The sequence below is a fragment of the Bombus flavifrons genome, chromosome 1 (assembly GCF_040668555.2).
Source record: "Bombus flavifrons isolate JBK064 chromosome 1, iyBomFlav1_principal, whole genome shotgun sequence".
In the NCBI taxonomy this organism is placed as follows: Eukaryota; Metazoa; Arthropoda; class Insecta; order Hymenoptera; family Apidae; genus Bombus; species Bombus flavifrons.
In genome coordinates, this window is record NC_138442.1 from 15901634 (window position 1) to 15928895 (window position 27262).

The following is a 27262-nucleotide window of genomic DNA, read 5'->3' on the forward strand; positions in this document are numbered from 1 at the left end:
CCATTTTTATTTAAATAAAACATATGTAATACCGTATAATAACATATTTATTTCTTAACATATAAAGTAAATAACAGTTAATTGTTTCAGTATAGAACGTATTAATTTTGTGATTTTGAAATCGCACAAACATGCAAAATTTTAAAATATTAGTATTTTATTTTGAATTGTATACTCCATTACAATTTATTTTGTAATTGTATACTACATACAATTTAGATATAATAAAACACACATATATTTTTGTGTATTGATATCTTCATTTCAATTTCTGTTACATAATAAATAAATTGAATATAATTTAATAATTTAATAGGCGTATTGCTAATAATCCTTTTCTAAACTGCTCAAAGTATAATAGATTTTGTGATAAAACCAAAATTCTTGAAGATAACTTCATAAATGGAAAAATCCATGATCAATTTTGAAATTCATAAAGGAGCCAAATTTAATTGATAATCTAGTATAATGTCAATATATTTACATATAATACAATATCTCTCACAAGTTATTGCTAATAAGCTAGTACATGATGAAACACTTAGTAACATTAAGCATGAATTGAATAACGTGGTGCTCCCTATACTCATGCTTTTCATATAAAAACATTTAAAATTTGGATTTCAAATCACAGAGTTATGATTTTAATAAGGTTGAATGGAAACATATTGCACCAATGTTTTTTATGTGAGAAGTTTTTAGTAGCATTAAACAATTATTTAACTATTAAAATATTAATAAAAGCTTTAAAATAATATGAATTATTAATTATCAACTAAATATATGTTTTAAAAATATGACAAAAAGATTAATTATCGTTTTTCTTTTTTAAGATTACAATATGTTATCATTAATTACATCGGCAACAAGCTTTCCCATTTCTTTATCATATTGCAAAACAAAGGAATGATCATAACCATGCTTACATAGTTCCGCATTGAGATCAGAATGCTTAGATTTCAAATCTTCGTAATATTTAACTGGTGTCCAACCATCACACTTGCCATAATACAACCATAATTTATCTGCATATTTTGAAATTATGTCGTCATCTCGTTCTTTTATTATTTCCATTTCTTCCTTTGCCATTTTAATTATCCTTTCTATGACATGAGGATTTACCAATTGAAGTAAAGCGTTATTGTATTTTGAAGGAACTCCTTTTAATAGTGCTGCCATACTGATAAAAAAGATTTTTAAAACATGTGGAAGAAATTGAAAAGTCCAAGCAACAAGAATGAGAAAGGATGCAATGTGCAATATCTGGAAAAAGTTAGTTTTTAATTGATATTCTATATGCTACTATGTAAAATAATACTTTGATAATGAAAGAACTTACAATTTTAGTGAATATCCATCCATTAGTGGTTGTGGCTAAATGTTCTATGGTTGGAAATAATAGATAACATTTGGTTATTTTTTTAGCAATGATATCATCTTTTAGTATATTTAATATCATCCAACTCCCTATTGAATGCCCAATAAGATGCAGTCTTGCATCTTCTGGTACATATTTTTTTATGAAGTCTTTCTGTAATTAAATTATGACGATTTAAAGTTTCCTCTGCAAAGCAATAAAATTTAGTAAATAAAAATACCTTGTGCTCTAATTGTGCCATTAAACTATAATGTTCGTTCCAAGTTGAATTACTTGGCATAGTAATTGCTAAATTGTTTGGTGGTTGTACATGACCAGCATTTCCAACCACCCAAACAGGTACTTCAGTAGGAAGTCTTGATTTTATAGTTTTTATAAATCCCTCATAAAATTCTGCAATGCCAGGGTTACCCGTAATAACAAGTACTATGTCTTTCTTACCATACTCTGCAAGGCCTTCTTCTACCCAACGACCTTCTGTAATTACTTGAGTTGGTATGCCATTTATTTGTAACATAGCACGTTGCATATTGTTTTTCGCTATAATAAGATTTTTAATATATATAATATGTTTCTATTTCTCTATTAGTATCTATCAAATTTATTGCAAAATATATTTAATTGCTATGCATTATATTTGGTTGTCCCAAAAGTTTCTTTCGTTTTATTATATTTTTATAATAGATGTACAACATTTTTTGTTTTATATTATTTTATTGAATTACGTATGATTCATTTTGTTCTAATAGAACAAAACCTAATATTAATCTTTTTAGACACAAATTAAATAAAAATGTTAGGTTAACATACTTGTAGTAACGGATCACGTATAAAGGCTATTTCTATTTAAGAATCTAAATATATTAATAATTGATAGATGACTAATAATTAGATAAATTTAACTTAACAAGTTTCAAGAAGCAAGATTTTGTTGATGTTACACTAAACTTTTGCTTCGAATTTTGTATTCTTCTTAATCAATTAATGACATTTCATTCTCCAGTAACAGATTTCTGTATTACTCAATATAGTCTCAATATAATAGAGTGGATAAGTGGGGAGGTAGGTATATAAGAAGCGAAATTGGTATAAGAGATGTAAAACCGATAGTTCGTCCAAAGTCGAAAGGCACGGACTAAACAATAATAAATAAATAAATAAATATAAGTAACTTACAATTTTAAGAAGCTATATCTTTAACATTAATACATAAATATCGAAATACAATTTTGGTGACATTTTAGATTGTACATATGCATGTTTTGAATATATTGAAATGAAACTATATATATATCCTATCATCGAAGAAGCTCAGTTGAGCGAACTATGAAATCCAAAATACGAAAGTCCCAGTTCAATTCCAGATGTTTTATATTCAGCAAAAAAAAATTTTTTTTGTGGTTTTGTATATAATTTTATCAAACTTTGTAATTATTTTTATACGTCTAGAAGTATAAATTCTTTTACATTTTTATAATAATTATATTTTACGGTAGCGTATACAATAAAATTATATTGATCAAATTTTAATTTTTAATACGATCTTATTCGGACATTCATTATGTGTGTACTCACACACATTCTGTTGTAAAAGTAATAACTGATAATAGGAATTAGATGGTCAAAATATAATTAGGATCAATCACTAAAACAGAAGGTATATTATTTTATATATTAAGTCATCCCATAAGTTCGTTTCGGTTTTTACTAATGTATTTGGATCAGAATTCGACACATACCTGCAGATGCTATGAAAATATGTAATCACATTCTCATTCTACAACTAGTCTTCTGAAACTTGTGACTCTACACCAAAATATTTTTTGGAATAATTCTCACTATTTCTATATCATTGCGATACTAGAGCATGTGTGGCACAAAATGTACAAAAGAGTTACATGAATATTTAATTGGGTAGTTTTATCACATATTCCATATTCTCTATATATTGAATTCCCAAATTACTATTTATTTCTTCGTTGCAATATTTTCTGGCTGGCAAAAAATTTGACGATACTTATTGAGATTAAAAGATGAAAATAAAATAATATTTTATAAAAACTTATAAATGATTGTATCAAAAAATATTTTAGTGAAAAATCACAAATGTTTTATAGCGAAGGCATAAAATATCTTTACCAAAATGATGGGAACAGGTAGTAGAACGGGAAGATGATATATTTTCAATTTTCATAATTTAACAGATGTGATTGAAATTTTGTTGTAAAAAGTACACTGGAAAAGTGATCTTATGAAAAGACTCAATATAAAACATATATTTCGTATTGTAATATAATAAAATATTCTCATACAGGAAAAGCTTTAACGCAATTATAGATTTTAATAGGTAATTATTATGTTAACTAAACTAATGTTTTTATTGCAAAATTGCTTTGATAAGAAATAACTCTTACAATATACAATTCATAAAAGATATTTAACCCATAATTTTGTTTCTGTAATTATCAATATTTTTAATAATTTAAATTAAATAATTACGTAATTGAAAAATTATTTCGTAAGGGAAGTATTTTCTAGTATGAAAGTATTTTCTAGTAGAAGTATGTTGTAGATATGTAAATACAATAAAATATCTTAGCAAACTCCTAAATTACAGACTATATAGAGCTTTTAATTATTTTGTCTTTATACCCAGTAAAAACTTATGCTTCGTTATGCATTTTCTCTTCATTGTGTAAAAAAAGGAAACAAATATCGATATTTGCAAAACTAATGAGTTTCTATTTTCCAAATTATACAACATAATGAACAAGTTAATATCTATTATGCCGCATACGATTAATTTTGAAATTCCTACAAAGTTGCAATATTAGCACTAATTTTTCAATAACTTAACTAGTATGCGCGTTCATTGGTTGAATAAAGTTGTCTACATATGTAAAGCATTGCCAAGTTAAATATAGCCAAGTTACAGTTGATATAAAGCAGCGAGTGTTATTTTAGTAAAATAAAGATTCAGTATAAATCTCTATAGGCGCAGGAGTTAGTGGGCCGCCATTTTGGTAGCTTCTCTTATAGCGTATTTCCCACGGTGCACTGCGACAGCAGTAGTCGCGGCAATATCTGCTCCAGGAGAATCAAACAAGTGCGAGAAAGGGCGAGATAGAAAGGTAGCGAGTGAGAGAGAAGAAGATAGTATCAAGGAGCGACAGATAGATAGAGATGAAGACAGAATGTATTAGACAGAGAGAGGGAGAAAGTGAGTGAGTGAGTGAGAGTGAGTGTGTGTGTGTGTGTGTGTGTGTTTGTGTGTAAGTGTGTGAGAGAGAGAGACAGAGAGAGAAAGCTAGAAAGCCGCGCAAGCAAGGCATCGTGTACTTACAGCGTGTATGGTAGACAAAGATGGAGAGAGAAGAGTCACGTTGAGTTGTATCACTGATTCCGGCTGGTGGAAAGATGGCGGAGGGTAATTCGAACACGCGTCATATAGCCCTGTATGTTGCGCATGCGCAACATAGGTACTACGTGTGACTGCGATGGTGTCGGTAGGCGGAGCGGCATCCAGAACTAACTTGTACCGGGTGGTACCGCATCACTGTCAGCAAAAACCGCATAAAACGGCACCATTCGCTTCTCTGGTGTAACGATGCAGGGGGGTGGGGGGTTCGGGTTGCTCGTGGGGCAGGACGGAAGTTCAAGGCAGCCGTGGCGCCACGGGGACGCACGGGGAAGCGCCATGCTGACGATGACGCGCACGCACTTCCAGGTAATCGGATGACCGTTCTTCCGTACTATTTTATTCTCTTAACTGGCCATTTCGGATTAAATTCAATCTCTGCTACAGATTTTTTCATCATTCCTACCCTTCTTCTTTTTTCATTTGCATGAATTTTTAGATATTATTTGCAGTTGGAGAGACTACGTATGGGAATGGTCACGCATGCGGTTATGTATCTCGTCTGGATGAGTAATAAACGACAGATACGGTGGAGATCTTTGTTGTATACGCGAATTGATTCTTGGAAAAATACAGGATATTCTGCAAGAAGAAAGAATGTTACAAATAAAAAAGTGTAGTACATATTATAATACGTTATGGAAATATATATGTAGGATTAAGGTTTAATTATGAGTATGATTCTATTATTATGGTGTTTGTCTTATCAGGGTTACATATATTTGAGGAACTATTGCATATTAAATTAAAGATCACATTAAGTTTTATATAGCTTTATTGCATTTGTACAACTAGCGTTTTTGTTACTTCCAATGCATTTAGTACCTATTACATATTTTATAACAAAGATTAGATCTTAGATTTAATGCAACAGGTACTACCATAAAGAAATAAATACATACATAGATGTTTTTAGAACTCAAGTTTAGTACTAGGTTCTTGTAATTAAAATCTGTACTTCCAGATATTTTTATTCTTCTTTTAATTTGTAGTTCTAGATATTATAATAAGAATAATACTTTTCTTCTGGAACTTCTTATGTTCTAATAGAAATTTGTGAACAGTATTCATATAAACATTTGATGATTAATAAAAACGTTTACTCTGTACATATGTATTGGACATATGATATCGACGGTTGTTTCAACTTTCACATTTTTATATTCTTATATTCATTAATATCTAAAAAATTTAATGAAAAAATGTGAAATGAGTAGAGTATTATTATATATGCCTGTTATATGATTTTTGAAAGATGTTTATTTGTTGCGATATATTTATTGCAAACAAGATAGATACCGTCTTAACAACTGAAATACTATTGTAATACAATACTTACCACTACTTAACACGTATGTAGGTAGTTGTACATATATATACATATTTAGTAACAGATATGCATGTTAATATCTTTAATATTTTGATACTTACATATATAGGTAATACGTATCATATTTTAGTATAAAATTATAACATCGTTAAGTGCATAGATATAGGTTCATACCTAGGTTTATAATATAGTATGTACATATAGATACTTTATTACATATAGATACCTAACCCTAACCTCACCCCCGAGTGCATTATACCATGTATAAATCGTAAAAAGTAGGTATAGGTATTGCAAATGTATATATAATATTAGCGTTGCACTATAAAATATACTATTACAATACGTCTACCATCTAATTTCCATTTGTTATTATAAAATTAATTGTACGAAACCATAACGTGATCAAATTGTGTTATTTATTGTTGCTACGTTCATACCTCTACGTACATACTTACATAATATGTACCACAGTAGCAATCGTAGTGTATATTGATTAATGTATGATTTTTAATACTTTTCAAGTTATAATTTCGGATTTTCTTACGTCGTAATAGAAGTTCGCTAGAATATCTAATCATAATGAAATAAGTGTAGTTAATAATTACTAGGGAATACTCCTATTCGTGCTGTATATTTTAACAAGATGTTTTAGAACTAAATTTTAGGAAAATAATGTAATAATAATACAATAATTTTTGTACAGGTATTTCAGGTATTTGCGTGAAAGAAAGTATTTCACATCGGTTTATACTGGTAAGTCTTTACACAACCTTATCATAGACATTTCATTCGTTCAATCAATCATGCGTTATCTAGATACCGAGATACCATACGTTATTTATAAAAAGTTCTATAATATTTGTTTGGCAGAAAACTTACTAACACTCAGAAGATTATGCTCTACAACCTAGAGATATCTAATAAATAGCGAAGTATACAGATATTTTACTTCCAATGGTTCAATTTTTTATCTTACCACGAGAATTATTTTATATTAATATCGTAAAAATGAAATTATCCATACTTGGGTAACAATTTAATTTATAGATTACTTACTTCATAACAAAAAATACATTTTATCTTTGAAACAAACAACTTATCATAATTTCTTGAAACTGTAAGTATGTATGTATGTACTTAAGTTTAAGTATAGCGATTTTCAAGTCTTATCATTAACAAATAATTATTTTATCTAGTAATAATGCTTAGGTATAGATATAAAGTCCTATTGATTAAAACAATTGAGAATAAGAATGTTTTTTTAATCATTCAAGAAACTTGACTGAAAATTAAAGATGAAATACATATCAATCATATTCAGTAGCATACTGCATCTATAATTTTTTAACGAGTCTTCAGTTAACAATTAAAACGATGAATAATATGATTTTGCCAATACAACTTAAAAATTGTATGTATATTTAAATGCTTAAATTGTCCTAGTTATAGGTTACGTTGTGAAAGAAAGTTACCAATATTCAGTTGATACATACCTAATTACGTACTTAGTTATATTATATATTAAATTCCTTATTTTATTGCTTTCATCACATTATTTCCTGATATACGAGAGGCATATTGTAATTTTCCAAGGAAAAAGAATCATACAATTTTCTAAAGTATTAACTTTCCATGTTTAATATTACGAAGTACGATAATATTTTGATCATTCCTATATTTCGATACGTTTAATCCAAATTCGTATATAAACAAGCGTTCAATTCACATCCTTTAATCTGAGAAATACAACGTCAAGGAGAAATCAAAAAGAGCATTCGAACATATAGCATACGTGTTTATCGCAGACAGAATTTATCTGTACATATTTGTTTGCTGCATTCACAACCAAAGTTGATAAAAGATTATTCATTCGAACATTTAGGTATTTTTCATTTCGTAAATTATATTCCATCGCAATTCAAGTTACATTTATTTGTTCAAATATTTCACATATTTTTGCAATTTTAATTTACCTTTTTCATTGTTATTTTATTTACAGTTGTTCTCTTAAATACTCAACGTAATATTGCATATAATTTTCCTTCATTAGATTGTACCTACTTCAAAAAAAGCGCGCGAGAATATTCAAGTTGCCCGAACGCACTTTAGGGGACTAAGGGAGTTCTTGTGAAGTCCCGAAAAAAAGAGGCGCGACCAAAGGAGGTGTGAATAGAGCGGAGGGCGTGGCAATGGGCGTAACCTTCGAAACGTCCACTACCCTTCTAGGCGTTTCGCCAGTTAGCTGTTAAGCATGGTAGTGGGGGAGACGGCATCGAACCCAGCTAGCTGCAGTCACAATTCAACCGCTCGATGGTGAGTACGTTATAATGCGCCGCGTTACGGGTAGATCTCCTTTTACCGGAAACGAAGGAGATTACTTGTCCGTCGATTGAATCTTGACATATGTATACGTGATATTTTGAAACGAGTTATACGTCATTCCACTTATACGGAAATATCAAGCAATGTAAATTTTCTCAGTGCGTGACCGAACGAACCTGCGAACGTGACGACAAAACTTCGTTTAATAAAAATGCAAGCTTGTTGAACGTTTGGAAAAAGTGATTCGTACGTTGATCGGGTAGCAAGTGGATCGTTGCGTGTGTTTAAAAAATTCTCGAGCTACCGATCGAATGCAAGGAGAGCCGCTAGGTTTGTTAGGTTGCACAGCTTTAAGCCGGCCGGCGCCCGCATTAAAGGGAATATAACCGAAGCGTATAAGTCACCGGATTCCGTTTCGACTATCGTTGTGTTGCGAGTTGCGACTCTTCTTCAATTCGAATCTACTAATCGAATGTCTGTATCGAATTGTCCATGTTCTTATCGATATTTTCGTGGTCTTTATGCAAGCGAAGTTCGAGAAAACGCTAATAGTGCCGAAATGAGTACCTTGCTTCGATACGAACTGAGGAATTTCAAAGAACTGTAAGAATTCTTATTCGTTAAATATTTCAAGATATACGTTGAAAATGTAGCTTTTCGTGGTTCGTAATCCCAATACCTTCTTTCGACAGAAGGACGACAATGCCAAACGAAGATCCATCTCCATAAATATTTACCTGATTTGTCCTATGTTTATTACTTCATCTCGCTCGGTTCGGTTTTCGAACGTATTAAGTTTTTATCGTTGCGGGTCAATTAAGAGATATTTGATACGTGAAAACGGACATTCTTGTTATTGGCTGTTTCCAACGATTTCGGGTGTTCGAGAGAGAGATCGCGAGAGCCATGTTCTTTGTTTTGGAGTGAATGTGCGGAAGTTATACGAACTTTGTTTACTGATTTTGTTGTTTTGCTTGTTGCGTATCTATAAGTGAAACTCGATGTCGCGCAGTGAATAGTGAACAAACCAGTGAATTACGGTGGTGTGTTCGAGTCGGAATAAGAATCATAACAGGAGTAACGACTTCCGACGGCTCCGTTATTACGACTTGGTGTTTTTGAAGAAGCATGATTTTTTGAACGGATACGTTTTTTTCTTGGAGACATCTCTCCAGGATGACCAGAACCTGTCTTTACGGAGCGTTCGTATAGTCGTCACAGTGGAGTTCTGCTTAATCGCAGGTAAGTATTGTTACGAAACTTTCACCGCGACGAGTTCAAAGCGGTTGTACTTGTTTCCGTTCTTTCGTGCTTTCAACCACGAAATTGCGTTTATGATTTAAAATTCTTCACTTCGGAAAAGTTCAATCGAAGTTTCTATCGAAATTAACTTGATGCTTCGGGAAACTATGTAAGATTATTGTGTGGTGATGGGATTTAAATTTTTGGCGGGTTTTTTTATGAATTTCTTGCTTCACGAAATACATATCTAATCTCAAGGTGTAGGTCATATGATATTTCGTTTTCGCGCCATTTTATGGTAAACCGTCGTTAATGAAAATTCAACATATTCTATTATAGATATAGAATGTTATAGAAAATTACAGAGGGATTATATGGAATATTATAGAATTTTAAGGCGTTTAGAAATAGTTGAAATCAAAATGTGATAAAACTTTATGATAATTGTACATGTAAATATTTATTAGCTTATTTTTAACATTAATGTTGTCAATGGTATCTAAATTCGAAATAAACTTCTAAGATGTAATCTTAGGCGTATGAAAACTGATATATAATAGTATATTAGATATTACAAAATATTTATTGCTTAGAATAATCAAAATCGGGTAGCTCGTATAAATCGAGAGTTTTGAAGGAGTCACAACAACGGTATTTGCTTATGAATTTTGAATGGGATGTCTTCTACTGATACACAGAACACCGTCACATAAGCTAATCGTATAGTGTGACATATGTCATTTTTTACGTACAGTTTATTTTTAATTGTTCGACAGGAACTATTCGTCGGTAAAAATAAATACAATATTTTCAGTATGAGACATATTTGTTAAGTTAAATTATTTTTTTAAAAATAGTGGCAATAATACATTATAATAGAAATTAGTTGCAAAATGTATAATAGCAATTAACTGTTCATATAGTAGTTCGACTTATTCGGAATAGAAGTTGAATAATGAAATGCGATAATAGTTGTCAGTACATGGATCAAAGAACAACTTGTGTATTTTAAAATCGCAATTGTGTAATTAAAAAAGAATTGGAAAATCCGCTGGTATTATTCAGATAACAACAACAGTAGGTACCATTTTTAACGTATCACATAATGAAACCTGTGCTAATCGGGAAACCATAAAATCGAATCTCGATTAATCGACATATGTATTATGATAAAAATCGAAAACTGAGATCATTGTTTATTAGTGTTCGATTCGATTCGATTCGATTCGATTTTCATATATATATTACTCAAAATATGCACGTAAGACATACATATGCAAGTTTCTTGTCCTGTTCTTGATAACGATAAAAGTTTGTACGAAATTTCTTTCGCTTGAAACTTCTAGGTAAACACACAAACACGGAAGATCGATCGGAGCACAGTATCTAGCGAAAACAGTCGTTCCCCGCTATCTCGGTGAAATCGGTCATTGCTTTCTTCGCGGAGAAATACGTACTATCATAATCTTCGAGCGAACGACGCCTCGATGTATCGACCATCGATTTCTTTCGCATTTTTCCATGCGTTTACCGACATTCTACGTCGTGTCGCGTATTTTTCTGTCGGTATGATTTAACGATTGGTCGCATTATCGGTAGCGGCGAATTTTTATCGAAGAAGAACGCTTTTTATATGATGTTTCGAATGCATCCACTGTTAGATAGGTTAGGTGACTTTATCGTTTAGCGACGTTGCGTGTTCGTGTAATTCTGTTACACCTAAGTTATAAGCTGTTTAGTTTTGTTAATCTCCAGGAGGTGTCCTTTGAGTTAAAAGTTCGCAGGATTCTTTCATCGGATTCTATGCTACAGAAAAATTATTTATATAAGGTTCTTAGAAACTAAACTGTTCAGTTTTCGTTTTTATTAATTTCTTAACTTCATTATATAAGTATATGATGAATATTTTCAAGAAACAAATGACTTACTTTCATAAGTTCAAGATGACATAAATAATAGAAAATTCAAAGAACGGGGTTTGTAACATCACTTTACTTTCTGAAGAGCTCACGATATAGTATAATGGTTCATAAAAGTTTTCGTAAAGTTGCCATAGAAAGTTTTTATGTAGATATTGTTTCATTTATATATGTTTCATTTCATTTATATTATTTATTTTAAAATCTAACATTATGAAGATTTTAAAAATTAATATCATAACGAGGCGCAACTGCCACGACTATATTGGTATTATAAAACTTGGAACCGATTCGAAAATATATATAGAAGTTACAAGATATTTATTGCAAACATATAGTAAGTCTTTAAAATAGTACCATTAAGAATTGAACCTCATTAATATAATGAATAATTGATTTCCGTGATCTCTGTGAAAAAGATATCTTGCATTAAATATTTTGCAGCTTCTATGTACAATGTATATACATTTTCAGATTTATTTCGAACATTACCAATATAACCAGTACCATCTCAATGCGGTAGTAATGAAATTTCAAAATGTTTTGTATAATACACATAATATATTGATAAAATGTTTCTGTAAATGTTTAAATACTTTCCTGAGTCACTATATATAGAATGTTTGGCATAGTGGAAGTAAACAATCGACTAACGAATAGAAATAAAATAAAAGAAAACTAATCGAAGAGTCTCAATTGATATGTATAATAAGCACGTATCTGAAGACCAATCGTCGCAGAGATATTTAGTTTCCTAACCTATAAGTTCGGTATCTGTACATATGTATGTAAGTACTTATTTACGCGCCGTACAGTATTATAAAATATTCAACAATATTGAGAATTCCGCGTGTTGATACTAATGCAAATCTTCGGAATGTATTTTTTCTATAGATTAGTTTTGTTTACACTATCGATGACAGTATGGGAAAACAGAAAGAGAGAGAAACTGCAGTCGAAACGAACACCTTTTATAAATAAAAATTGATAATCTACCGCTTATGACAAGAATTAGGAAAATTATATTTGTTCGAGTATTTATAATATTAGCATTTTCTGTTACTTTTCACGCGTTTTATTGATTAATCGAATTTATAATTCCACAATAAGTAAACGGTGTCTCGCGTACTGAATTTTTTTATATATATGTACATAGCTTGCCTCTTCGTGGTACACGCGGTCGCGTCTCGCAGGTCAGATTTCTGAAACTTCCTTTTTTCAGGTTCAGCCTTTACTGACCTTTCTCGTAAATGCGTTTTGTCACTCATGCTTCGCAGAGGTATACAAACGAACACGTGGTTTCATAAAACGGGACTAGCTACTATATATAGGTATGTGAGTAGCTCAGATTGGGGAACTGTAGACTTATATTTGTTTTCTCTAAATCTGTATTTTGGAACAGATAGGAATTTTAAATTCTCTGTTATTTTTTCTTTCATATTTTCCCTTTAGAACTTCGATGAAGTAGATTGTGAAATTACTTATTTGCGAAGTTATATATCGAGTAAGAGTACGTGGTAGTCGTATATAAATACATAATTATAATCGAAGACAAAGGAGCAGTATGGAGATATGCAAAAGTTTCTTACTACGAATATTATGTGACTACGAATTTACAACACATTTGGGAAAGTCGTTTGATTTCGGTCGATTTTGTTGATTTATGCAAATTACTGGAGAATGAAACTTCTTTGTTGCAGCGTCCTCTTCATTTACGAGAAAAACAGAAGTAAGGAGAAGGACTAAAGCACAAAGAACAATTTTTGATAGTTTAAGTTTAAACACATGGTAATCTCATATTTAAAATTAATATTCAATCGACTAACACGAATGCAGTAAAAAATACGAAAATGAATATTAGAGGTAGAAAAAATGGATTGTATTTTGCGTATTAAATAGAAGTTAGATTTTTGAATTTGTTCTTCACGTGTTATAAAATTCTAATATTTATTAACGGTGTATAGGTTGTAATTATTTATAATTATCGTCATAAGTTGCGGAAATAAATTACGAACAACTAAGAATCATACATGGAAAGATAAAGGATTTCATTTAGAGTCAACCTTTGTTTTAAAACTTTCCTTCTCCTATCTTCTTTGTACAAATTTGGGAAGAAAAATAACACGAATAGAGTGAAATTTTATCCTGTTTGTGCATTTTCATCTTGATTACTTTCTTATCTAGAGTACTTTAACCCTCTTAGCTTTATCTATTTCAAGCTGACTGTCGTTTATTTCTTCGTGTTCACTAAATGTCACAAATTAACGTAATTTCTCTTTGCTACTCTAGTTAGAATTTCTATTTATATTTTTAACCGTGTTTAAACCGATTTTAAACACGCGCTATCCCATATCTTCTCTACATACAGGATTGTTTATAAATACAATTACCTAAACATAATTACCGAAATCACGAAATACAAGTTACGAAACAAACGATATTTTACAAGTAAATTTTACAAATTATAAATTATCTGATTATCCTATTAAACGGAGAGTGACAAAACCGCAATACGAAATTTACAAATCGTAAGTTGTCCATTTACTAACGTTACTTACATCAATTGGTAAATTATTTTGTAAAACAGGGTCCTGGTACAAAGAGTACGTTTCCGAATAAAATAGATTGAAGCGTAGTAGCGGTTACCTTTAATTAACGAAAAATCCGAATGAACTGGTGAAAAAGGGGAAACAAAACGCGAAGTTTAAAGAAAGGCAAATTGATTTTTCCAATTAAACTCGAGCAGAAAAGTAACTTAAAACGGTTGAAAAATTTGTTTCTGTATTTCCCTGATAAAAGCATTGGGAACGCGGGAACGTAAACAGCAAATTGTACATAAACCACGATCAAACGAACGATGTACAATGGCACACGAAAATATCCGGATACCTACAATATCATAGGAAACTTCCACGTAGATATCGTGTTCGATATATACAATTTTTTTTCAAATTTTGTTAATACCAACCAGATACGACTGTTATGATTATATTTATAAAATTCAGGACTAATTTCGAACTAATATAATTAGTTATAAACAGATACTTGTTATAAACGTATATTTAGTAAAAAAATTAAACCAAATGAATAGTCATTTTAAATACATAAGCGTTAAAAATACAGGGTGGTTGGTAACTGGTGGTACAAGCGGAAAGGAGGTGATTCTACGCGAAAAAAGAAGTCGAAAATATAGAATAAAAATTTTTCCTTTGAGGCTTTGTTTTCGAGAAAATCGACTTTGAATTTTCGCTCGGTACGCGTGCACTTTATCACGTCTCGTTATAACGGATCTCACTGTAGATCGTTGTCTCGATGGAAAAATTAAAAAAAAATTTTTATTCTATATTTTCGACTTCTTTTTTCGCGTAGAATCACCCCCTTTCCTCTTGCACCACCAATTACCAACCACCCTGTATAATGTCACTGAACATCCAGGTTTGTTAATGTAACAAATAATTCATACGTACTTGCACTAAATATTTTGTAGCCTGCATATACAGTATCAGATTTATTTCAAACTCTATCCGGCAATATCGGTACGATATTCGTTCGAACAACTAATGAAATTTTCAAGTGTTTTGTATAAAGACATATAGGTAATATATTTATAAGTTTGCACAAGCGTTCGTACGAGCTGTTGTACAGTTTGTTGTCTTTATTTTACTCAAGTATAACAGACAATAAATAACGGACAGTATCCAGCTATTTTATTCGATGGAAACTGCCGTCGGTTTGGATGCTTCGATGCCAAAACGAACGGCCGAAATATTTTGCGTTATGGGCAGACGAACGTCGTTCATCTTGCTGCCTACGAATCCCTGGTGCTTATTCCGATCGATTTAGGCAGCTTTTCAAGCGTAAAACGATCGTAGTTGAAATAATTGTTGGAACGACGACACACTGCTTCTCGTTACCCGACGAAACGAGAAACTCTTCATTCACATACTCTCGTTTTTCCATTTCTCGTTCTCTGCCTCTTCCTGAGCCCCTTTGCCCGATAATTACCTAGATTAATCCTTTCTCGGTCAGTCCATTGTCTTGGCTATTAATATACTTGAGATGTTTTTTTATGTATTTATTGGGAAATTTCAAAGATGCAAAAGTTGCAACTTTTCTTTACACTGGTCTTAGGACATTTCATTTTCATTAATCCCATTCACGAAAATATGAAATTGTCTATAAATACCTGCAGTTTATAGTTGTTGATATTAAAAACGCATTTGTTTTTTCGATGATTTTTCAAAGAGGACACGATGCGTTGAAACTTCTTACAACGATCTTTTTTTTTTTATTTTTTAAGATCTCCTTTTAGATTCATCGCCTTGTAATCAAAGTTGTAATAAGACCGTTAATAAATAACGACTATATATCGAACGAGAAAAACAAGGAGCGTATAGAAAATAATGAAGATTCAGTTTTTTTCTCGGTTGTCTCGAAGGCCAATGTACGAGGTATGCACAATGCACACTCTGTGACGCATTGTAGACAATCGTTACATTGTTAAAGTCGTCTATTTAAAGGTAAACTTCGCTTCAAAATAATATTGACCATTTAAGTACAGAATATTATCTGTATACCTAATATTTGCTTGGTCTCCTCCTTGAAGCTTGATGTTTTTTTTTTTTTTTTTTTTTTTAGCAGAAGAAAGGAATTTTAGAGAAATATCGATTCGTTACGATGAATCAACGGCCATTGAATCTGGCCGTTTAAAATTCTTTGTAATAAAATACGCGATGCTAGTGCGAAGATACGATATTCTACAAGTCGTATATCTTCCCTTTGTTTCGATCGCGATTAATCATATCGGTATAAATATGACTGTGATGTTTGGGATTGTCAAACCATCTGCTACTAAAATTCTGATCCAGTATCGGATTTTCTGTGCAGCATTATGTCGAGCATTGCAGTATCGCAATTTGAAACGTAATCCAAGCTAGGATTTTAAATAATTACGGTGACTGGTTCGCCGACTGTTACGTAACTTTAGCTTTGTTAAAAGATAGACAAGAAGTAAAGTAATAATACAGCGGCAAAGAGAAGGAAAGTGAAAACCATCTTGTTCCTTCATCGTTCATGCCTCGGTTTCAGCACATTCTTTTCTTACAAACTTTGAAAATTTGACAATTTTTAAATGTAATTGATTGAAAAATCCGGAAACTCATCTACCTTTGAAATTACATATATTTCTCAATAATTTTGTTCTTCGTATCGAACGTGATTATTTTATTGCGAACGTATTATTTTATTGTAGCAAAAGGCTTCATGAAATCTCCTTGTAGATTCAAATAACCAACTGATTACGAGATAAACGTTTATTCACCTTTATCGTTTGAATCGAGCAAAGGAGTATCCGGAGCGTATACACGACGTGCTAGCATTTCCAATTGTTGCACTATTTGTACGCCGCTAAGGTGAAAGTGATAATTCCGAGAAAATTCATTTTTAGTTATCTTTTTTTTTTACGTCAATCTCACTTTCTCTTTCTATTCTAGTCAGTTAAAAAGTACGATGAGTATCGTTGTTGCTGCAATATGCAGAGGTCAAAGTTCTTCGAGCTTGGCGTTTTACGTTATTATTCAGGAAATTAGAAATATCAATTACTTTTTCAAACAAGTTCAGTATTTCTTATTGTTACGATCTTTCTTTACCTGTGATCATAGCCGAGTTTGGAGTTTTACGTTCTTCTTCGAGGTATCACAGTCTTCAATTATTCGTTGAATCTTCTTCAATTTTTAATTATCCAAGTCTTTGTTCGCTTATGCTATATCATAGTATACTATAATGTTTGTAGCGGCAGCAATCGAAATAATAGTAACATTGAAAGTTCCACATTTTCCAGCTATGTATTGGAAAATATAGAAACATTCAGTGTATGGTTGCAGAGTGAATCAGAGTAATTGGATCATTTTCTTATATAGAGGATGAACCAGGTATTAGATCCTTTGCACGCCAGAAACTTTGTTTATTTTAAGCAAATAAGTGTACCCTTTGGCAATGAAGTTTTCTTACAATTCAAAGTTATTTATATTCTTTGCCACTTTCCATTGACGAAAAGAGAACAAAATAACAACTTGCTTACTTCCAACATTGTTAAAACGGTGCAACGAGTTACAAACGACGAACGTTTTAATCAATGTACGTGCCAATAATAATTAGATTTTAAAATATCAGATCGTATGGCAAGTTCTTTAAAAGATTATCAAAGATCGTTACCTTTATATAAAATCTTGGTGTATTGGGTTGGCAACTAAGTGATTGCGGATTTTGCTATTAGGTGGTAATAACAAAATCCGCAATCACTTAGTTGCCAATCCAATAAAATATGTCATCGACGATGTACGCGTTATTTTCTTTTAAGTAACTTTTACTCCACCGCTGCAAAGCTGTCGATCATTTGTCGAAAAATCGCAATACGTATATTTTCACATTCTTTAAGGATGTATTATAACATCGAGAAGCGAACGAATCTATTACACAATACGCGATTACATATTAGGTATACAATTACGCGTATACCAAATTATTACACGACGCAACCTAATATTAGCTGTCTTAGGGAAGCTATATAGTCTGAAATACAGGATATTATGATAGTTGGAAGATAGCGAACAGTGGATCGATTTTTCCGCAGTTTTAGATTTCTGCTAATGAAAGTGCCATTTTCATCGTTTTTTCTTGCGCAGTTTCGTGTTCCATGTTTCGTTGAAAGCATGCATTACGTTTGTAGTCGACAGGTGTTGTACAGAAACATATAGTCACGTTTAAGATTGTACGTGAGATGTGAATAGAGAAGCTGTATCGTCCTTACGTAAGAAGCATATGTGCGCGCTTCTTTTTCCTTTGCGTTTAAACTATTGGTAAAATCGAATTAGACGATTATTGTGCCACGTTATTTAAGTTATGGATAGTTAATAATTATTTAAAACCACGATCGTCCGATAACGTTGGATGACAGGAATTTCTAACGCATGCCGCGCTTTCGATTTCTAGAAGACGTAAGTTCGCGAGTAAGTGGAAGTATCACTTTTAACGCGTAAAGAAGAAGAGCGAAAATATCGTTTAACTCTTAGAGTGCTATGGACGCATATATGCGTCTGGCGAAAGCTATACTATATACTAAGGACACATATATGTGTTTTCTGTAAGTGTCCGGCATGGACTAAGGACGCGTATATGCGTTCGTCAATTTTTCCGAACACATACGCAGAAGTAATACTATTACGTTTGTGTGAGCATTCCTTATATATAATGCATATATTTTATATCAAAAATCTACTGCTTCGAAACAAAAATTTAGTGACTTTCATTCAGCGTTGATAAGAGACATTTTACGAAAATATTTCCAACGTAGAAGCATGTTAGGAGGAGGAAAGAGAAAGTCCGAGGAATTACCATTTCGTTTAATTGATAGGCATTTTCCATCAAAATGCCCTAATCGTGCCGGCACAACACAATTATCGAGAAGAAAATGTGTTGTTTGTGTGAAAAATAAGAGAAGGAGCGATACGCGATACGAATGCAGAAAATGCGATGACGGATTATGTATCGATAATTGTTTTGAAATTTTTCACACACAACTGAATTATTGACTTGTGTTATATTTACTAAATTTAGTTTTCTGGTTTATTACCCAAATTCTAGTTTATTGTAAATTTCAATCTTTATAATAAATAATTAATACTAAAAAATAACGCTCTTGAATCATTTAATCGCGTGCAAAAGAATTACTATAACTTATTACGATTTGCGCTTTGAATAGTCAGTCAACAGAGTTCAGTATAGCGAAAAAGTACTCTGTCCACAGCGATGGTTAGCGCTGGCCGCGCGCCGTCCGTACGGACCGCATAGGCCGCGAGTATTCAGCACCCTAGTTAGCTGGAGAATCCATTGGATTGGCAACTAAGTGATTGCGGATTTTGTCATTAGGTGATATTGACAAAATCCGCAATCACTTAGTTGCCAAGCCAATAGTAAAGAAATTTTGAATTTTTACTGGTACGATTGAAGAGACAAGATATTAGAAAGTAAAAAACGCCTGAATTTTCGTTATCGTTAATTTACCACGGTTTCAATTTTTACAGTTAATCGAACGAACGAAGTTCGTATTGTACGTAACAAATATACAGGGTGGTTGGTAACTGGTGGAAAGGGGGTGATTCTACGCGAAAAAAGAAGTCGAAAATATAGAATAAAAATTTAAAAATTTAAAAATTTAAAAAATTAAAAAAATAATGTCAATCGTAACAACGATTTACAGTGAGATCCGTTATAACGAGACGTGATAAAGTGCACGCGTACCGAGCGAAAATTCAAAGTCGATTTTCTCGAAAACAAAGTCTCAAACGAAAAATTTTTATTCTATATTTTCGACTTCTTTTTTCGCGTAGAATCACCTCCTTTCCGCTTGTACCACCAGTTACCAACCACCCTGTATAAAATGTTATTTTGTTGATAAGATTTGAAATATTTCAGATATTTGTAGCGATTATCAGATCCTAGTTTCCGAATCGAGGCAGAGAAGCTATAATCAACTATAATTCCTTTCTTTACCCTCGTAAACAAACAAAATTCCAGTTATAGAGGTTCAAACATCCCCGTCATTGTACAAATTATCGAGTATCACTCATCCTCCGTTATCGATACTGGATAAATATAAACTAGCAGTTAAACGATTGCTATAATCAATCGATGCTAATACTCTATCGATGAATATGACTCGTATCGCCCTTAGCGATAAAGATTTAGAAAGTCCAGTTAATGCTAAATACGTCAATTTTTTTCAAGCCAAAATCAGGTATACGAATCGTTCGTATAATAAACCTGGACATTTCGAAACGCCTGGGATATCTAATATTTGTAAATATTTGAAACGTTTCAAATATTAGATCCTGACATTCGAATAACAACGTGGATAATTATATCGTTTACATAGAGCAGCCAGTACCAAAAAATTCAAGCTCGTGGCAAATAAATAATATTTCAGTGAAGATCAGGCAAATCGTGAATATTTAGCGTTTTAGTGTATTCAGGAAATTTCTTTTCTTACATTTAGGCGTGACAACACTCTGCGGTGATATGTAGGTTAATATCGCTTTCGGTAATAAAATTGTAGAAAGTCCAGCTAATACGAAACACGTAAATTCTCAATGCATAATTGGATAAATCGAGAAGTCACAGGAACAAGATATAGCCAAAAAGAAAAATAAAAAAGATTTGGAATATTTCGGCTACTTAACGTCTTTGGATACTCGAAACGGTTCAAGTATCGAAGCGCTAACGCTCGGATAACAACACGCGATGACGAAAAAGTTGGAGCTGACGATAAACAAGTAATTGTCAAAGTCGAATCAGGTTAGATTACCTAACGTTATGCAGCGAAATTGCAAATGCAAAACAACAACGATACACGACGTTTCGAAATGCTTGCGATACGTACGCATTTTTCGATACTTGAAACGCTTAAACTTAATAACGCGCACCATTTACGACAACCTGAACGAGCAAGATGGAAAAATTCGCGGCTACGTTAAATATTGTGTTTGCGGCTTTTGTCAATATCACCTAATGACAAGATGCGCAATCACTTAGTTGCCAATCGAACAAGTAATCGCCGAGTTGCAATCGGATAAATCGCAAATGCGACGTAACTGGAATACGTACTTGAATTTCGGTTTGGCGCAGCTGGGAATTCGAGGCGAGAGACGCAGGGATCGGGCGTGTATTCCAAAGGTTATAAAAACCGGTCCTCTCGGTTTTGCCAGACGAAAGATCGAGGCGAGCAGAGGCGAGAGCACGACGTTCCAGTCGCTTTGCCGAACCAACAGCGTTTAGAAACGACGAGCTTTCGCGAATTCTCTGCTTAATCGGTTGCATTTTTTAATGCCATACCGTTGCTCGCGTCACGATGCTTGGCGAAATACGCGAACAAGGGAGCCCGAGGGTGGAGACCGATTAACCCCGTCGATTAATGACGAATGGCTAACGAGCCACGAAAATCATTCGACGCGTACACGCGCAACTTGCCTGGAAGAGACGAGACCTCGGCTTTTTCGCCCTACGCGGTGTATTTCTGTCGCGCCTTTGAGCTGTCCACGCTTTTGCGAATTTTCATCCCAACCTGCGTCCCCTTTCTGGGATCAGAGGGCTCGGGAAATTGTTGCGAAAATTCCTGTGCCAATAAACTATACTGGTCGTTATATTTTCTTATCGATTTTGACATCTTTTTTTTTCTCTCTCGCCTTCGTTTGAACACAGGGCTAGCTACCTCGTTTGAGATTGTCAGATAAAAGCAAGATAGTTTAGGATGGTCTATTTTAAATGCGTGTTAAGGTGACCTAGACTTCTTTGTATCGATGAGAAATGGTTTCGTGAATACAAATTGGAATATCCTTCAGCGTAGCTGATAATAATAGGATAAAAATAGCGATAAAAATAGAAGAATTAATTTTAATTTTATTTTATTTACGGGCTTCTTTACATGCAAAATAATGCGCCATGCAAAGTAATATTGGTGTTGAGACGAGAATAATACTAGGTGCTTTTATATAAAGTTTATGATAGTATAATAATAATAATAGTAACAATAGGAGGAATATCGAGAACGATAAAACTGAAAATCAGGTTGAATTTGTTAAAGAAAGCGAAACGATTGTTAAAATAATATAACGATATTTGTCCTCATCGTCGACAATCGCGCAGTTAACGAGGCGTTACTTTAAATTAATTAAATTAATTCTTAACTCGAAGGAAAATAGTTTCGTCGTTTTTCACGTTTTATATCAATGACAATTTTTATTAAGAAATTCTTTCGTTCGTGGAATCAGTTATTTAGCAAGTAAATTCCAGACTTAGGCGTATACCGTTAGACGAACGTTTAACGATAATAACAATGGTGGTTTAGTACAGAGTTTGAGGACCGGGTGTCCGTGGAAAGTCCGCGTAATTACCCAAACATCGTAAATATTTTTAAATTCTTACGTTCTACGAAACGTTCGAAAGTCTGTGAGATTCTAACAATTCCGTAAACTTGGAAGTTCGTAGGGAAAAGTCGAGACGTTCGAAATCCTACGAAGAGAAATCCTACAAAGTTTTCGAATTCTGAGCGACTCTTCTACGATTTGCTCGAATTCCAAAAATTCTCTAACGATAAGGAAACACGATCGGTACGAAACGAATGCAAGTACACGAGTCTCGTTCGAATCTCCGACAGATCTTCCTTTACAAATCCTATTATCTTGCAAAAAAATCAATTTACCGATTCGCGATATTATCCTGAAAGTCGCGAGCGATCGGAAGATTTTACTTGCTGCTGTAACAGCGCCTATAATTTTCACGATTTTCTCGCGTTTGGGCACATGTACGCGTGCGATCGTAGCAGCCAGGCAAATTCCCTGTTATTTGAATATTAAGCGAATTCCGTAACACACGATGTGTTTACTTTTTCGTTGCTCTTATTCGTCAGGTCGACGTAATTATTCGTTTCCCTGGCGCAAATAGCGAACTATCGTTCTCGATTCGCGATCGATCCGAGAACTATTTTCTGTCCGTATGTCTGGGAATTTCGAACGGTGGAAGTTTCAATAACAGCGTTTTCCATCGCGAATACACAACTTTTCTCCCGTCGTTTACGACTCTGCTTTCTACCGTATTATTTTCGCGATGTTGCGGGAAAACTCTCGCAGCGGAGAAGTGGTAGGTAGGATTACTCTCTTTTTAACGAAGTAACGAAGTGTCCGAGGAATGTTCTCAAAGAAGAAATTCAACGCCATAGAGCAGCGGCTACGTTGTTCGTTTTTTAGACACGTTACGACACCGATACGTAGTTCCTGTCGTGGTTGTCAGCGGTGGTTGCAACTTCGTTATGCTTTTTTTTCGCGGTACAGATACAGATGGCTGCAAAAAATATTCGCTCGTATCCTTATTTTTCGGTGAAGCGTTGTTTTTCGGACTCTGTGTGTCCCATTTTCGTCGTATCGAATTTTTAGCGATACGAGAGTAAATGATACGAAACTTGGTAGATACACAGATTTCAGTGTAATCAATTAACGTCTAATCGCTGCAATAAATATAGTGTGTCAATATTTTTTTGTAGCCAAGATTATACACTTGCATTATGTACACGTGCGTGTTCCAAGGTGTGAAAACACTTACCGTATTCGATTTTATTTTATTTTGATACGTAAGTCACTGATACTGAAGCGTATGTAAAAAAGTCTCTAGAAATTATTTGCCTATGTAATAGTTAGACGAAAGAGTTGTGATATGAGAATGATAGAGTGATTATCTCAAGCTTGGAAATGAAAAATTCTATGCAAAGGTTTTCGGATTGTTTATATATGGTAAAGTGTGGAAAATGTGCTTCTAGTTGGAATAAAATTCCAAAGAATAAAATTCGGAAGAGATCGAATGGGCTATATTCTTATCTATAATTCTAGAAAGCGGTTATAATACGAATGTAACAAAAATATACTTGTCATTTGATGTCTTACATAGGATGTTTAACAGGACGCGTACTATCGTACAAACAACACACGTTATGATCTAACGCAAACAAAATACGTAAAATTCGGTAAAATTCGTTAATGATTTTAGTCTGTTAGAGAATTTAGTCCATTCCACGAATTTTTCCAAAAATGTTAATACCTTTGAGACACGCGTTTCGAAGACAAGTGAAAATACGTGTTTAATTGCAAACAATTTTTAATCCTCAACGAGCGTATGTCAGCCGTGATGCAATTTTGTAATTCTACCGTATCGCGCGTATGTATGTCACGGAGGAGGAGATTTAAAGCTAAAAAACCTCAAGTTGTATCGAATTACGATAGGTTCACGGGTGGCGTGAACTGGGATCATATACTTTTGTAAAACGTGTAACAGAAAATTATTCTATCACGTTGGAGGATATTTAAAAAATCTCACATTTGCCACAAATTAGATATACGGATTACGATGGAAACTATTCACAGAAATGTCTCTATGCGAAAATAATGTTTTCGTATGGAGTAATTCAATTTGATATTCAACCCGACGCTTTTCGTACAAGCAGCGAGTAAAGCGACGATCCAGCGGCAAGTTACGCGCGAAGCGCCAACCTTCGTTAAGGGTTAATAGCGTAGAAGTAAATTTTAAAAGCATTTCCTTGTAAAAATCAAAAATATACGACCTGGATTATCTTTCTTACGTCGTCGTCCATTCTTGTTCTTGCTTTGTATCGTATACGAAAGCATTGACGAAATTCCGCGCTATCGCGTTGCTTTCCTTTCCTTCGACGAACGAACAAGCTTACCGTGCTCGTTCTTGCGATAATAGCAATATCTATCGCTTGGAAACGTTCGAACGCGATTCAAGCGTACGAGAAAAATTGCTAGCGGATCGAACGTTTCGCAGGAAGTTTGTTTCTCGTTGGCGCGAACGTGTTGCACGCTTCTCTTTTATCATGGTTGGTATTTTTGAATTTCACTGGAACGCCGAGAGACTGCAGGAACCAGTGCTCACACGGGCAAACAGTGTTTGAGCGTGGCGTTCAATAATTAAAATGGAAACCGGCGCTCAAACGCAATATTGCGTTGCAACAATGGAAAGTGTGTATTATAAAACAAGCGGCGTGCACGTGTTGTATCCTTCCGACGATCTAAGCGCTCTATATGCTCTGAAAACTCCCGTTATTTGCAATTTTAAATCCGTCGATTTGTATGTTAGATCGTTGGGAAACTCCTAAAATTGATGGAAATCGGAAACGTTCGACGATTTACGCGATATCAAAATGGTAATACCTTTTTTTCTTTACTGTCTTTTTTCTTTCTTTTTTTTTTTTTTAAAGCGAAGCTACGGGATATTTTAATGAATTTCATGCAGAGGTACGTACAGGTACTTTCTAAACGTTATCGAGGTGAAATCTGTAAGGGAAGAATCTCGCGGAAGTTACCGTAGATTTTTCATTGTTTGGGTAATTCTTTCAGTCTCTAGTTAAGATTGGTTAGCTTCTGATAAGTTTGAACGACGATTCAAACGAAAATACGATGCGCTTACGAAAGTATATTATGATTGAATGAGGTTTGAAGATTCAAACTTTTGGCTTTTCTTGTCGTGTTCGCAGCTTGTACGTAACGTTTACACGAATTGTATGTTTTTGTAAAAAATACGCAGAGGTATAGATATTCTATTTATTGTTCTAAAAAGGTATATGTTTTGTTTCAGTGAAAAAATATCAATAGCTTGTTTACACTTGGGCAGACTCATTTTCAGATATTGCCATTATCATAATCGGCGATATTTTCAGCGTCTGTTTCTTAAGCAATTTCTATCAAATTGACGCTTTAATGTTTTATGTACCTGCATTTTGTAGACAGTATTGATTATATAGTTTATCAGTTTATCTTTTATTTATTTCCTACATTTTATTTGGCTGGTTTAAATGCCACGTTGACTACATTCCGTACACAGGTAGAAAGTACTTGTATTAATCTTTTCTGGAAAATATTATGTTCGACCATCCTTTAAACGTTAAATCGGAATGTAAAGCGTTTACGATCAAATTATCCAATGCAACAAACACAAAGAAGTTACTACGTCTTCTCGTACGAACACCATTCATCTGTATATATTAGGTTGTCCGAACGAAAAGTGTCTTTCTTTTACAAACACGTCTTTTACAACGATGCATCTTTATACAAACATGAAATCTAATCTGTGGAACGTTGTGATCTTTATTTTGATAGAACAAAATGGATCATTCGATAAAATAATATAAAACGAAAAATACTATGCATCCATTATTTCCTTATAAAACGAAAGAAACTTTTCGGACGACCTAATATATTTGTAGAATACAACGCGTTAAAGGACGTTTAATATTCGTGGAACATTCGCATCTAATCACTGGAAATTTTTATTGAAAACAGAACAAGACAACATTATATGTATATATATTTAGAATTCACATCGTAATTGTTTTCTATATTAAAAGTTGAAGAGGTTATTAATTAATTTTACGTACACATATGTTTTAAAACATCGATTACAGTAGTTCGAACAATTATAAAACAAAACAACTTAATTTATAAGACCAATGGTGTAATTAGAATAAGAAATAAAATAAAAATGTAATTCAAATATCGAATATATTACTCACTTCATAAATAAAAGGAAATAGAAACACGAAACCTAATCCGTCGAACGTTGTGATTTTTATTTTGATAGAACGAAATGGATCATTCGATAAAATTGTTGAGATGTGTATAATTTTCTGTGCTGGACTGGGTTAAAATGCGTAGTAGAGATACTTGTATGTGGGTATCAGTGTGTGGAGGTATGTGTGTGCGCGGCGTCCCGAAAACAGATGAATGTAAACTAGTCAGTCGGTTAACAGTCGGGTATAGAAGAAAGTGGTGAGACGTGTGCAAGTGTGTATCGATGAATATATAAGAAATCGTCCATAAAATAAATATATTACTATTCTAATATTAATCCCAAGTATAAATTTAGTGTTCCCATAACATTATTTCGGCTTCAAAGATCCACAATTCTCAACAAAAATAATATAAAATATTGTGCATCCATTGTTTCCTTATAAAAACGAAAGGAACCTTTCGCACGACCTAATATAACAAGCTTTACTTTCAACTCACAAAATTCACGAAATGCCCAAAAAG

The 27262-nt window shown here is 33.1% G+C and overlaps 2 protein-coding genes and 1 long non-coding RNA gene across 8 annotated transcripts in view; 1 reads left to right on the top strand and 2 right to left on the bottom strand.

Moving 5' to 3' along the window:
• Window positions 1-579: 579 nt before the first annotated feature.
• Window positions 580-2689, bottom strand: sturkopf (lipid droplet associated hydrolase sturkopf). Of its 2 annotated transcripts, none has more exons than XM_069112147.1 (4): window positions 2555-2689; window positions 1599-1918; window positions 1340-1531; window positions 580-1263 (listed from the first exon to the last, which is right to left on the bottom strand). In XM_069112147.1, the coding sequence occupies exons 2-4, from the start codon at window positions 1905-1907 to the stop codon at window positions 835-837; spliced, it is 930 nt and encodes a 309-aa protein (XP_068968248.1). In that variant the 5' UTR covers window positions 1908-1918; window positions 2555-2689; the 3' UTR covers window positions 580-834. The 2 variants fall into 2 exon arrangements, with proteins under 2 accessions (XP_068968248.1, XP_068968240.1); XM_069112139.1 differs by lacking the exon at window positions 2555-2689 and adding an exon at window positions 2189-2463.
• Window positions 2690-8265: 5576 nt separating this feature from the next.
• wge (BAH domain and coiled-coil containing protein winged eye) overlaps window positions 8266-27262 on the top strand; it is a 346446-nt gene continuing 327449 nt past the window's right edge. For 3 of the 5 annotated variants that reach the window (XM_069112024.1, XM_069112034.1, XM_069112052.1), the window contains exon 1: window positions 8267-9693. The gene's annotated coding sequence lies outside the window, so the exon portion shown is untranslated. Of the gene's footprint in view, window positions 9694-27262 lie in introns of all 5 variants that reach the window. The other 2 variants (XM_069112044.1, XM_069112016.1) reach the window with 2 other exon arrangements.
• Window positions 25401-26955, bottom strand: LOC138180861 (uncharacterized). Its single transcript, XR_011173391.1, has 2 exons — window positions 26775-26955; window positions 25401-26293 (listed from the first exon to the last, which is right to left on the bottom strand). It is a non-coding gene; the product is annotated as an uncharacterized LOC138180861 (long non-coding RNA).

Excerpts from the sequence above, each read along its gene's own strand:
- sturkopf (XM_069112147.1), bottom strand. The coding sequence starts at position 1,907 with ATGCAACGTGCTATGTTACAAATAAATGGCATACCAACTCAAGTAATT. Across the intron at positions 1,532-1,598 it reads TGGCACAATTAGAGCACAAG|AAAGACTTCATAAAAAAATA; the intron begins GTATTTTTATTT and ends ATTTAATTACAG. Across the intron at positions 1,264-1,339 it reads GATGGATATTCACTAAAATT|ATATTGCACATTGCATCCTT; the intron begins GTAAGTTCTTTC and ends AACTTTTTCCAG.